This window comes from Aulonocara stuartgranti (genome assembly GCF_965226115.1).
Source record: "Aulonocara stuartgranti genome assembly, chromosome: 5".
Taxonomy (NCBI): domain Eukaryota; kingdom Metazoa; phylum Chordata; class Actinopteri; order Cichliformes; family Cichlidae; genus Aulonocara; species Aulonocara stuartgranti.
This window is the reverse complement of record NC_138943.1, coordinates 9180699-9192941: the sequence shown is the minus strand read 5'-3', so window position 1 is coordinate 9192941 and position 12243 is coordinate 9180699. Positions and strand designations below refer to the sequence as shown.

The following is a 12243-nucleotide window of genomic DNA, read 5'->3' as shown; positions in this document are numbered from 1 at the left end:
TCTGCTGTCTAGCAGGTGAATCAGCAGGCTGTTAAGATAGAGACAGAGTCATTTGTCATTCGAATCTTGAGTGTCCGCTGATGGCTGCTCATGCTCAGCTGTGCACACGATCTTTGCTTTGACCTTTTTGTTTGAGGAAATGATAAAGTAGGGGCTGAGAGAGGCATAACATGAAGAGAAAAACACCCTCATATCAGCCACCACCGGTGACACTTTTTCCACCGTCAGCATGTAGATCCAGATCACATTTTCAATCCCAAAGAAGACCACATAGAGAACTACCAGGGTTAGCACTGCTTTGGCTGCTCTGGTCTCTGCCCCGCCACCCTGAGAGCGATGAATCCCTTTCATTTGGTGGCTGTGGCGGTGGAGCAGCAGCAAGATGTAACAGCTGGAGCCCACCATCAGGGCAACAAATGCAAAATCCCTCCCAGAGATAGCCACCCCGTTAATCACATAGGACAAGTTGTCTCTGAAGTCTACAAGGCAGAAGCCCAGGTTTAGGGTAAAGGCAGAGACAGTGCCATTTCGTGGAGCCATGGTGAATAATGGAGTTGATATGCATATGGCCATATTGAAGAGCCACAGCCCTGCAAAGGTGGGAATAACCAGGGATGGAAGTGAAGGCTTCAGCCTGGACAAGTAAGGCCCAGTAGAGGTGATGGTCACTGCCTGAAACACACTTAGCATGCAGGTGATGCAGACTGACAAAGCCCGGCCAATGCGGTAAGCATAGATCACCACCTTACAGCCCGGATCATTCAATAGGGCCTTCAGCCCGAACACCGTCATTGACGGGGGGACACTGCGGGTCAGCAGCAGCAACAGGTTGGTAAAGGCCAGGTGGCACAGAATCATGTCCACAGGAAGGAGCTTCGGTCCAGTGCAAACGATATGTGTGTACGCCAAAAGTACCACAGTGTTTCCTAAAACGCCCATACCTGTTTGCAAGAGGAAGGAGACACCTTTGATGGTCACACACAGATCCATGCCACCAAGACCTGCAGCTGTCGTGATTAACAAAGCAGAAAACCAAAACTGTGATAAATACTATACACATAACCTTAATCTTTCAAGATGACTACACAAGTTTTGATAAAACCAGATAACACCAATTGTGTCACCTGTAGTGAAAATGATGCTCACCTGAAGTTGAAGAGAAAAAGTAAAGTATTTAGTGCTTTAAATGTTGGAGAGCCTTTGTAAGTTCAATATATAATCCTAGATGCCCCTAAGGATCGGCCAAGATATTAGTGCAACAAACTAAATATGACTCATGGTCTCAGAGGACAAGACCCACAAAGGAGACAGCGTCCCCATGGATGTTGATACACTTTTTTGGCTTGCTGTATTGACCACTACATGGCTTATAACAGATCCATGATTAACATGTTCTCAGTGTAATGGGGTAAAAATATCCTTTTTAAAAATACTGCCCAAAAACATAATAATAGTAGTGATGGCAGAATTTTGTATGCGGATTATTTTCTAGCTCAATCTGAGTTTTAACTTACGATCATATTAATCAGAGTTAGAATACTTTATTAATCCCTTAGGAAATTATAAGGTTACTTTGAAATAATGTTAAGAATGCCGAAGAGTCATTTCAACGGGCACAACTTTGGAACGTGGAAATTTGCTTTCTTTCAAAGATTCAAGAGAAGGTCAAGAGATTTTAGTTGTTGGTTGCAGTCTGGGAAAATCAGTTCCTTATGTAAATTCTTAAGTGTTATTTTCCTGCACTTTGAAATATCATAAAGCTATTTCCCTGCAGAGTTTTAAGAAATACGGTTGATTGACCACGTGGAGACAGCCGTGAGTGGTTACTGTTTACGCAAAAGCAGCCTGATGATGCTTTGAATGAGCCATCAAGAGGCCTTTACACGCACAGCTGGTGCTTCAGCGTGCGCTCCTTTTCTCCATCATGTCCTGGGAGCATGTTAAAGACACAGAGAAGCAAAACAATTAGCCATATAACAATGCATGTCTGCACTAATTGGGGGCATAGGGACAACTAGACATTATTCATTTAGCACCGACAACGGAAGTTTGTTATAAGTATCCCCGTTTTCTAACCAGCTAACCTGTAAATGGCAAATGTGTCTTTATAAGGACTCTAACCTGGTCAGCTGCACAAGTTTCTTTTTGTGCTAAAACGGTGTTGTTTGAGAAGCCTGCTTTTCCCTGGGGGTGGAGGTGGGATCGGGGGGGAGCCTTGGAATAGATAATCACTAGATGTGTTATTTGCTTCCCTGTGTGTTTTTGTAACATGTTTAAATGTTCTGAGAGCTAATTAAAATGGCAAGTTCAAGCATGTCCTTCTCAGGGGATTGCAACAGTATGCTTCATTGCGAGTTAAAGATTTCTTTTTTTCTCTTGACAGGAAATATGTTCTCGCTGATGTAATCTGTTTTTAGCATTGCTCCTATTCTCCTATTATAATTTTGTTGTTTGTCAGAACAACAGGTGAATATGAGTGTGTGTGTCAAAAAACTATTCTTGTTATATAATATTATATTCCCTTGAAGCTGCAGACAGCAGAGATTTATTATTGTCCATGCTGTACATACATATTCTATATGTGTAAAAAATGCTTTCAGCTCAAGTGCACAGTTGTGTAGTGGCTTCTAGAAAAGCCCACACAATTGGAACAATCTGGATGGCATGCAAATATCATGCATACCCTGTAATGATGAAATTTATGTTACTAGGACACAAACAGACCCTTGCAGAGAATCGTCATGTGAAATTGATAAAACCCATTGCGGTTTATGTTAATGCATTTTAAAAAAATCAGGTCCATTCTTAGATGTTCAGCTCAGTTTAGTTAAGAGAAATATCACTTTACACTCTTTTGTTCCTTTGTGTGTGCTGATGAGGGCAAAATCTCTGAACTGGCAGAGGGGTTATTCGTTGTATTTCTCACTGCACCTTTTAATCTTTCCAATAGAAAGAAAAATGCACTTTCAGAAGATTTTGACTTAACAGCCTCACAAGGAGATGGGGACAGCTGACCTCCCAGCATTTTACATTTCATTTGTCTTCATCATCTAAAACTCATTCACTCTAAATTCTTCGGGAGCTCACATTAGATTTTTTTTTATTATACATAAACATAGCTGATTTTCATGTAATGTTCAATCAAAAACATAACATGACTGGCTTTTAATTTAATTCCTATTTTCATAAAAGCTGGACTAACACAGAGAGGCACAGAATGTCCGCACTAAATGATACATATCCAGACTCATTAAAAACGTCAACATATAAATATAGAGGGGAACATACTAGACTAGATGAAAATCCTGGAAAACAAGAAATATGAAAAAATTAAACTGTAATTAACAAATCTAAATATTTTGTACATTTGCATGTTCAGTTTTACCCAGTTGGTTTTCAATGACAGAGAAAAAGTATTTCAATTAACAAAACAGAACAAGAATTTTCAAGGAGAAATTGTATCAAACCACCATTAGTGCCAACGCATACATTATATTCATAGTGTTCAGAATAAATATTTAATCAGGGTTTCCTGAATGTGGCCACAATATTTCAAGTACTCTATAATTTTCAAAGTAGGACGTGTCTTGTGTTACAGGAATTAAGCTTAATGTTCTCTAGCAGTTCCCCGATGTTAAATCATATTGTCCTTACAGCATCCTCACAGTTTAGGTTAAATTCTATTAAGAGTTTTTATTGCTGTGGATGAATTACACAATCATAAATCATAAATCGGATCACGCTCCAAATGAAAATTGCAGGCGATCTACCATGAAGAGTGAGTCGAATGTCCTTTGTTTCCTCTTCCTCCACTGGAGGACACTGTGGTGTTGATATGCGTCTAACCAACACAGGGAGGGTTTCTGATTTGCAGTGGCTTTAAAAAAAGATTGAAGATATGAAAAATGCAAAAGTATTGTGGAGGGTTTTACACAGAGATCTGCATATAGGTTCAGTAATTAGAAAATTGATTTAATTCTCTCTACTCAGTGAAACAGTGACATGGAGGAATGATTGTAATCTCTTTTTTTTGACAATAAACATGGGACTGATAGATATTGTGCTTTCATTAATGTCATATCTCTCATCCACTGGTAAGCTCTTTGTACGAGGACACACACAGCTTCCACTGTCTTAGCCTGTCTGAAACCCAATACAGGTACAGAAGCAGTCATCTGAATTGATCTCAAGTAATTGGAGGCTGAGGGAAGAGAAGTCAATGGACCATGCAAAACAGATCTTACCTGTCTGCCAGTATAAGAACACAAACACCCTGACTACATCAGGAGAGAAGGATCACAGCGTGACAGGCACAAGGTCCACTTTAGACCTCTTTAGCTTCGACCGTTCTCAGGTAGGAGTTTAACCTTCGAAACGATTTTTTCCTGAAACCATTTAAATGCTAGGCACCATTTGACATTTAGAAGTGCATGACAAATAACATATTGATAATGTGATTTTATTGATTTTCAACTTCCTGTAGGAATGGCATCAGAAGTGTTTGTCCGTGGGATGCTCTTTCTCTTCCTGACCGTTGTGGGAATTCCAGGTAATGCCACTGTAATTGTGGCATTCCTCCTCTTGCTGTACCAGGAGAAGCGACTTTTAGCAGCTGATGCTATTCTCCTGCACCTGGCCTGTGTCAACCTGTTGGTGGTGGTTGTACGTGCTTTGACGGAGACCCTGGCCTCCTTCCGTCTGGCCGACATCTTTGGAGACACAGGCTGTAAATCAGTGATCTTTATCTATAGAGCAACACGTGGCCTCTCAATCTGGCTCACTTTCCTGCTGAGTACCTATCAGTGCTTGAGCATTGCCCCTCCAGGATCAAGCTGGGCTTCTGTTCGTGCCTTGTTAGGTCACTATTTGGCCTTTGTGTTCCTCTTCCTTTGGGTTCTCAATGCCTGCATGACGACAGCAGCCATACTGTTTTCTTTCAGTACCAAGAATGAAACTAGCCCGATAGACAATGGCATTAATGTACAATTCTGCTATTTGAACTTTCCTTCAAAGCTGTCCAGAGATGCCAACGGGGCAATCCAGGTTGGCAGGGATGTTGTGCCCATGGCCCTCATGACACTCGCAAGTCTGATTATCCTGGTATTCCTTTACAAGCACAGCCAGCAGGTGAAGGGACTCCGCAGTAGTGGTGGCGGTGGTGCTGGAAATAGTGGAGCTGAACAACGAGCTGCCAAAGCTGTGGTGGCACTTGTGACCTTGTATGTTGTCTTCTATGGGGCAGATAATGGGCTTTGGGTGTACACCCTCACTGTGAAGAAAACCATGAGTTCCTCACTGATCTCTGACCTGCGTTTATTCTTTGGCTCGCTATATGCAGCACTAAGCCCTCTGGTTATAATTGCATCAAACAGGAAGGTGAACAGCAGGCTGGGGTGTGTAGCACATGAGAAGTCTGCTGTGGAGAAAATCAAAAATCTTTCTAGCATGTGAGGCCTGCTGGGATCAGTTGATCACTGGGCTGAGATTAACCTCAGACAGAATTTTTGAAACTCTGGGTCATGCATCGGTTATTCTGTCTTTGAAATATACTGAGCACACTATTTTCCACAGTTTCCTGATTTTGCTTAAAATTTGGGAATTGCACTGTCTTTTTTCCCCATGTAATGGCTTTGGTAGTTCTTAATTCACAACATGATGCCCTTTTCTTTGTTAAAAAGACCTTTCAGATGTGTTTTAATTCAAATACCTAATAGTTCCTTATTTATTATGTCACTATCAATCAGAACAACCCTGTTACTGAGTACAAGTCTGTACAGATCTCTGCTGATCTGGCACTATGTTCTTTTGTTAGTTTATATTCCCTCTATATTAATTGGGAGGAAGAATTATAGTTGGTTGACATGGGCTCAATGTAGCTGCCTATTTAGCTATAATTAAGGCTTTGAATGTAATCTGGGAAGTGTCCTGTGCTAATGAGCCAGGCTAATTGTCCCACAGAGAATTGTTTAAAACCTTATGGAAAAGACTATATTCTTTGGAGGGAAAAAGCGATGTTTATTAATCAACAATTAGTTACTCCGTTCCGTGCACATGTTATATTGTATGTCTAGGCTTCTTGGGTACAGTTATAAGACTTTAAGGACACAAAAATACATCTTGGCAAAAGCTCAGATGAGCTTGCTGTGAAAGTGGCAATGTGGGAGTTTAGGAGTCATTATGTAATTGCTATGTCTCGGAGAAGTAAGTGTAAAGAGAGAGAGAGAGACAGGGTGAGGACACAGCAACCTCTGTGAGTGACAGTCAAAAAGACATAAAGTGGGGCTGCCAGCACTCTGTGATCCTGCAATAACTCTAAAGTGCAATCAGTGCAGCGGTATTCAACTACTGTCGCATTGCAGGTATGAATGAGGAGGACAAGTCCTCTTTCAGTGCTTGTGCAGAACTGTTGCTTTCACCATCACATTGCCTTCAAAGGGCATTAAAGGCCATATCTTTTATCTAAAAAACAAAAAAACAAAGCCCTGTTAAAATTTATTGTAAAAGTTGCAACCATTAAAACCCTTGACAATGTGATTATATGACTTAAGCTTCTCTGAGGATGAAAAATTCCATGTGTCTTACTCTTCAAACCACTGAAATCTGATTAGCACTTTACACAGACTCCGGTGGAATGAAGGATAGAATACATGGATGGTTTCACAAGTGAAGTGAGCACGCTGAAGCCTCCCTTCAGGTGGTGAATCACTGGGGGCGTTGACACCGATTTCAGTGATGTCATTCTTTCTGTTTCTGTCAGGGAAGAAGAGGTTGATTAATTAAAGAGAACAAATACATGAAAGACAGGTTCCATTGGAGTGTATGCTCAAGTTTCCTTCTGTACAGGTTGTGTGAAGGGCGTGCCAGGCGAGGCCTCTCCCTGCACAAGTAAGGACCTGTTTTCGATGTTTTCCATCCTTTTGCAGTCTTTTCAGCTTGATGAATGCAGGGTGCTGATTAACACGTACAGTCCAAACCCACACAATTGTAACCATCTATTACAGCATCTCACAGCCTTCAGCTGAAGCATTTACTCCTAACACTTAATTATTCACTTTACAAAAAAACCTGCCTGTCTATGCACACTTTTCAGTCTGAAGTCTCATTTCACCTGTATGACAAGGCAATGCACTTGCCACCTAGAAAACACAACAAGGCACAACTAATTGATATTTACCCCCCCCCCCCCAAAAAAAAAAAGAATTAAAAAAATCTACGAATGCTAACCCTTCTCTTTCCTTGTGTGTAGTTAGGCAAGGTATACGACACAAACCTGTGCAAAGCCACAAACGAAAAAGCTGTCAAGTTTTCCACGGTGGTGGATTTAAATGAAACCAAAGTGTTGCATTAAGTCACGCCAGGTGATCCTCTTCTGCTGTGCCTGATTTCAGTCTGTTTACCTGCACCAGGTACAGGCATATTTGTCCCTGTGTCCACCAATGGAAAAGCAGCAAGAGGGTTAAACCTCCCCCTTTTCTGCCTTGAAGCAAGTCCACACCCCAAAAACAGCTTCTTCTTCTTTTTTTTTTCCTTTTCTTTTACCCGGGAACTAAATGTTAAACCAGAACTGTCCCCTCCCCCACAGAAACGTTTATGAATTACACAAACATCCAAATGTTAATCATAGAAACCACTATGTGCAAAAAGTGGCAAAAAGCACAAATGTATAAGAACCTCCTAATATCAATAGTTTGATAATGATGATCATAAATGAAGTTCATTTGAGAGCACCATCAACCTGCCAACCTCTTTATTAAATCCTGTAACCTTACATGTTATTTTGTGGATTAAAATACATCTTAGTTGGTAATCCCATGAAAATCTTTATCCGAATATAGCAACTGGGGCTTATTACTCTAATGAAAAAGTATCAGTAATAAAATAATCCTTAAAAAGTTATGCTTAAAAAACCTAAATTTTGAAGAAATGACAGCCGTAACAAGCTCTTTTCAAGCTTGCTGATGTTGTCTTTGCCTTTCCTTCAAAAGCACATTTTTTCAGCTGTCTTGTTTAGAGAATCTGAGTGAAGCTACTGATGGAGAATGCCACAGAAAACTGTACTTTTATCTAAACTCATTTGGTATTTTTTAAAAATGCAGGGGTGATGGTTTAAAAAAAAAACAAAAAAGCCATCTCGGAAGTAGCTTTAATTCAGTGCAGTGTTCACCTGGGGTTCATCTGGGTTCGAATCGCTGAATTATACCTTACCTCAGAATAGCTGACAGGAGGTGACCCGAGTTTAACACAATCTTTATAAATTTTTTTTTACAATCTTAAGTTACAGAGCTAGATGTGTGTGACCCATTTCTTTGCATCCACCCAGTTTAACTGATTCTTTGAGACAGAGCGCACACACCGTCATGTTTCGACTTGTCTGGAATGCTGCATTGCACCTAAGCAAGGAAGTCAAAAGAAGAACATTTAGACAGCTGAGGTAAAAGTTAGCCCTGTTCAGTCTCAGCAAAACGTTTTCATTTTATACTCTTTAACTCCCCTTTTTGTTGCAGAGACTGAAATATGAAATACACGGTTAATATAAACACAAACATGGAGATTGTGGAGTTTCAAAGTTTAAAGTTCTGGCAGTTCTGATTTTATTTACACTGTAGCAGAAACATGTTAGTGAGGGAATAGTTTGCAAATGGAAATTAGGCTTATTTTTTATTTATTTTTTGAGGGTTGGATAAGCAGATTGATGTCATTCTGGTGTTTCGGCACTAACTATACAGCTCCAGGCACGAGCAGAATATATGGAGAAACACCGAGCTGGCTCATTCTAACCAAAGACAGCAAATAGCACCTTTAAAGCTCACTAATTAAAATGCTATACTTTTGTGTTTGAGCAGCACAAAAGAGCAGTGTAAAAATAAAATAAAGCAAAACAGAAATAAAGGCTTGTTGGTTTGGACAGTATCGGGTGGACTGTTATTCTGTTTCTGGACTGTGCTAATCAATACTCTCTCTCTGCTGGCATTAATAATATTCATGCAAGTCTGAGTAGAGTTAAAAGAAATAGTACACCAAGTCTCTTTTAATTTAGTATTCAGTAGTCTGCTCAAAATAAACAATGTGAAGACAAGAGCTGAATCTGTATGACTGACCAAATTGGCATAATAAATGAAACTACTAGAATACCACAGTACTTAAAGTATAATCTATGACACGGTAAATAGAATTTGAAGGGTATTTATGTAGAGCCCATACTAACCGCTCACCATTCACAGAGACATTCATACAGCACTTTATTATATGCATTTCAAACACCCCACTTCAATGCCTAAGGCCAGTTCAGAGTCACCAGTTACCCATATGTGTATGCCCTTTGAGCGTGTCAGGAAACAGGCACATGGGGAACGTGCAACCTCCACAGAGAAAAGCTTCAGGTTCAGTCCAGTGTGGAAGATTGGGTGGGGTTTGGTTCACTAGCCTGGGGGCAGTAGCCTGCTGCAACTCCACCATGCTCAGGTAAAAAATGCACCACTGTACTGATACATGAAATAAACATTTAGGATGCCTTGCTCCTTATCTAACAGTGTCTCTTACCGTAAGGAAAAGGAGAAATATAGTGTAATAGAGTGTTTTTATTTCAGCTTCTGAACAATAACAGAATATTAATGATCTTTTTCCAGAAAGATAGAGCCGCTGGATTGGCTGAAATGAAAGCTGAAACCTGTTCTGACACGAACTGAAGTTCCAGCGTAGGCTATGTAAGAATTCTCTCAATACGTATGTGGCTCATAATTTATTACTCATGGGTGAATTAGTTTTTGTTTTATCTTCATACAGGTAGTCTCACGGAGATCAAGATATCTTTTTAAAGTAAGAGAGAGAAATAAATGTATATCAGGCAGGAACAGGCTTCATTGGCATGTCAGTTTGCAAAGATTTATCCTTTGATGAGCCAATCCCGTGTCCCTGAAGCACACTGATTCATGCTGAATGCTGTGTGAAAGCATAAGCCCAGCGCCCAGATTTTAATCTCTTTAAATGACTGCGGTTAAAAGGCAGCTAACACAGTAGGGGTTCAAAACTGGGGGCTTGAAAGTTGAATTAAACTCCAGGAAAATAGTATATCTGTATCTGCAAACTACTTGCTAAATACACTATTTTGTTATTTTGATTAAAATGCCTGAATATTGAAGCTAATGTAACATAGACAAGTCTACTTAATTAAAAAACAAACACGTAAATAAACAAAAAATAAAGGAAAACCCTGTGACATGCAGGATCTTACGCAACTTGAAAAACTGACATCAGATACATACACCACTAACTAACCAAAACATCTTAAATATAGTCTAATAAGGCATATAAAAATTAATTGGCTTAAATGTTGACTTTGAATTGTTTAGTACTGTGAAAAACCTGAGGCACTTTGCATAATTAGACTTATGTATTTACGTGTGGCATATATAATGGCCTCAAATTCATTGTGTAGCAAGATAACAACTCGCAATCATAAACATAGAGGTGGTCATGTCATGGCTTGCATGTATGAACATTTCAGGAACAGGCTTTCTTGCCTTTTATGACATTGCAATAGATCTAAGCAGCAGCAGAATAGAATCCAGAGTGTACGCATTTTTTAAACCACTGTATGTACAAAGTAGCTCCACCAATCTCATTGCTTACCTTCATCCAACAACATAAGAATGACTTCAAATACACTGCCTGTACAACCAAAGCTTTTAACTGAGAAGGTGTCAGACCTGCCAAGTCAGGCACTAGTTTTAAACTCTGTTCATTTTACCAGCTTAAAAAAAAGACTGAGACCCAGATTCTGTGTGTGACCTTAGCTGTGCATGTAAGTGACAACATTAATGAACTCTCTACTCATTTTTGAAATGTATTTTATTAAGATAAATGAAAGCCAAATGTCCCCTGTCAAAGCTGGTTGCCTGTCCAGTCCATATGGTGTTATGGATAACTTTGATGTAACCATAAACCTTTTAGAGCTTTACAATCTGCCATAGTATTTTTAAAACACACAAAAACAGATCCAATATCGATCATTATTCCATTTTTCCACGCTGAAGACAGCTAATGCTGTCACTACCATTATCACTAGTGCCCATGCAATGAAGATGCAGTTGAGTACTGTGTGTCTCTTTTTAAAATTTGAATTGATGGATGTACAATATGAATCAAGTTACTAATATTTTGGAAGAAAACATGCTTCTTATTTGCTTTCTTTCCCAGAGTTAAATTAGACTTTAAAACTATATCTCTGTGGTAATTAACGGTGGGTAAATATTCTGTCACCCGTGAACGTGTTATATCTTGCTTATTTAATCTGTGCCAATCCAATCCAAAGTGTGAAAACCACAGGTTGTGGTTTTAAAGGGATTATATGCTGTATTTCTTGGATGAATACAGCATACACTTCAGTTTTGATTTATATTATACAAATGAGAAATAATGTGTTAATTCGGGGTGCTGACATGTGAATTTTCTTACCGCTAGACAAGAGACTAACTTTCGCCTTTATTTCAACTCTTTGTGCTTTTACAAGCTAATTAGCCGGTAGTACTGAACAGCTGGGTTAGCAGTGACAAAAGGGATGCTTTCCTTAGATGGTAAAGTGTTCCTTTCAAATGTTACACTGTAGTAGACGTTAGGATTTTGCCCTTATCTTTCTCATCTTTCCCACTAAATGCCAGAAAGGTGGAATTTTCCACAAGCCACTACCCTGAGTTTGCTGTGGAATGCAGACAAGATGGAGCAAGCCTGCAGAGAACGACATCTCAGCAGTAACAGTATGTTGAGGTACTTAGCTTGTGCACATCATGCCCACCTCCTTAATTCTCCCTTCAGGGGGTTTTGTTGAGCTATTACTCAAATTGTAGCGCTGTTCTGTAGTTGCTACTGTTGCTGTGAGGTTCCTGCAGAGGGCCACCTTAGAGTCACTCATTTCCGCAGTCTGAATTCTATGACTCATTCTGGTTGAATATTGTTGTTTATTTCACGTCGCTAGTTTTATGCAGTAAGCCTCAATCCATCTTTCAATATGTTTGTTCATCTGAGTAGATTTCACAAAGGCCCTAAAAGAAGGAGGATGTTGTAACTCAACTCTAAATTCAAAGCTGTACGAGACATTTACGACTGCTCTTTTAAACAACCTTAGATTGCTATCGGTGCCTTAGAGCAACAGACCTTGTAAAGTTGCACAATGTGGGGCATGTGCTGACATAACAGCCACACGTATCTCATCTCTCCACTAGCCCCCTTTGCACACGTAGTGGAAGA

The 12243-nt window shown here is 39.8% G+C and overlaps 2 protein-coding genes across 2 annotated transcripts; one reads left to right on the top strand and one right to left on the bottom strand.

The window, feature by feature from the left end:
• Positions 1 to 48: 48 nt before the first annotated feature.
• Positions 49 to 990, bottom strand: ora1 (olfactory receptor class A related 1; the record flags this gene model as incomplete). Its single annotated transcript, XM_082534891.1, has 1 exon — positions 49 to 990. The coding sequence occupies one exon, from the start codon at positions 988 to 990 to the stop codon at positions 49 to 51; it is 942 nt and encodes a 313-aa protein (XP_082391017.1).
• Positions 991 to 4485: 3495 nt separating this feature from the next.
• ora2 (olfactory receptor class A related 2) lies at positions 4486 to 5451 on the top strand (the record flags this gene model as incomplete). The annotated part of the gene is made up of 1 exon (XM_082532051.1): positions 4486 to 5451. The coding sequence occupies one exon, from the start codon at positions 4486 to 4488 to the stop codon at positions 5449 to 5451; it is 966 nt and encodes a 321-aa protein (XP_082388177.1).
• Between the last annotated feature and the right edge of the window lie 6792 nt (positions 5452 to 12243).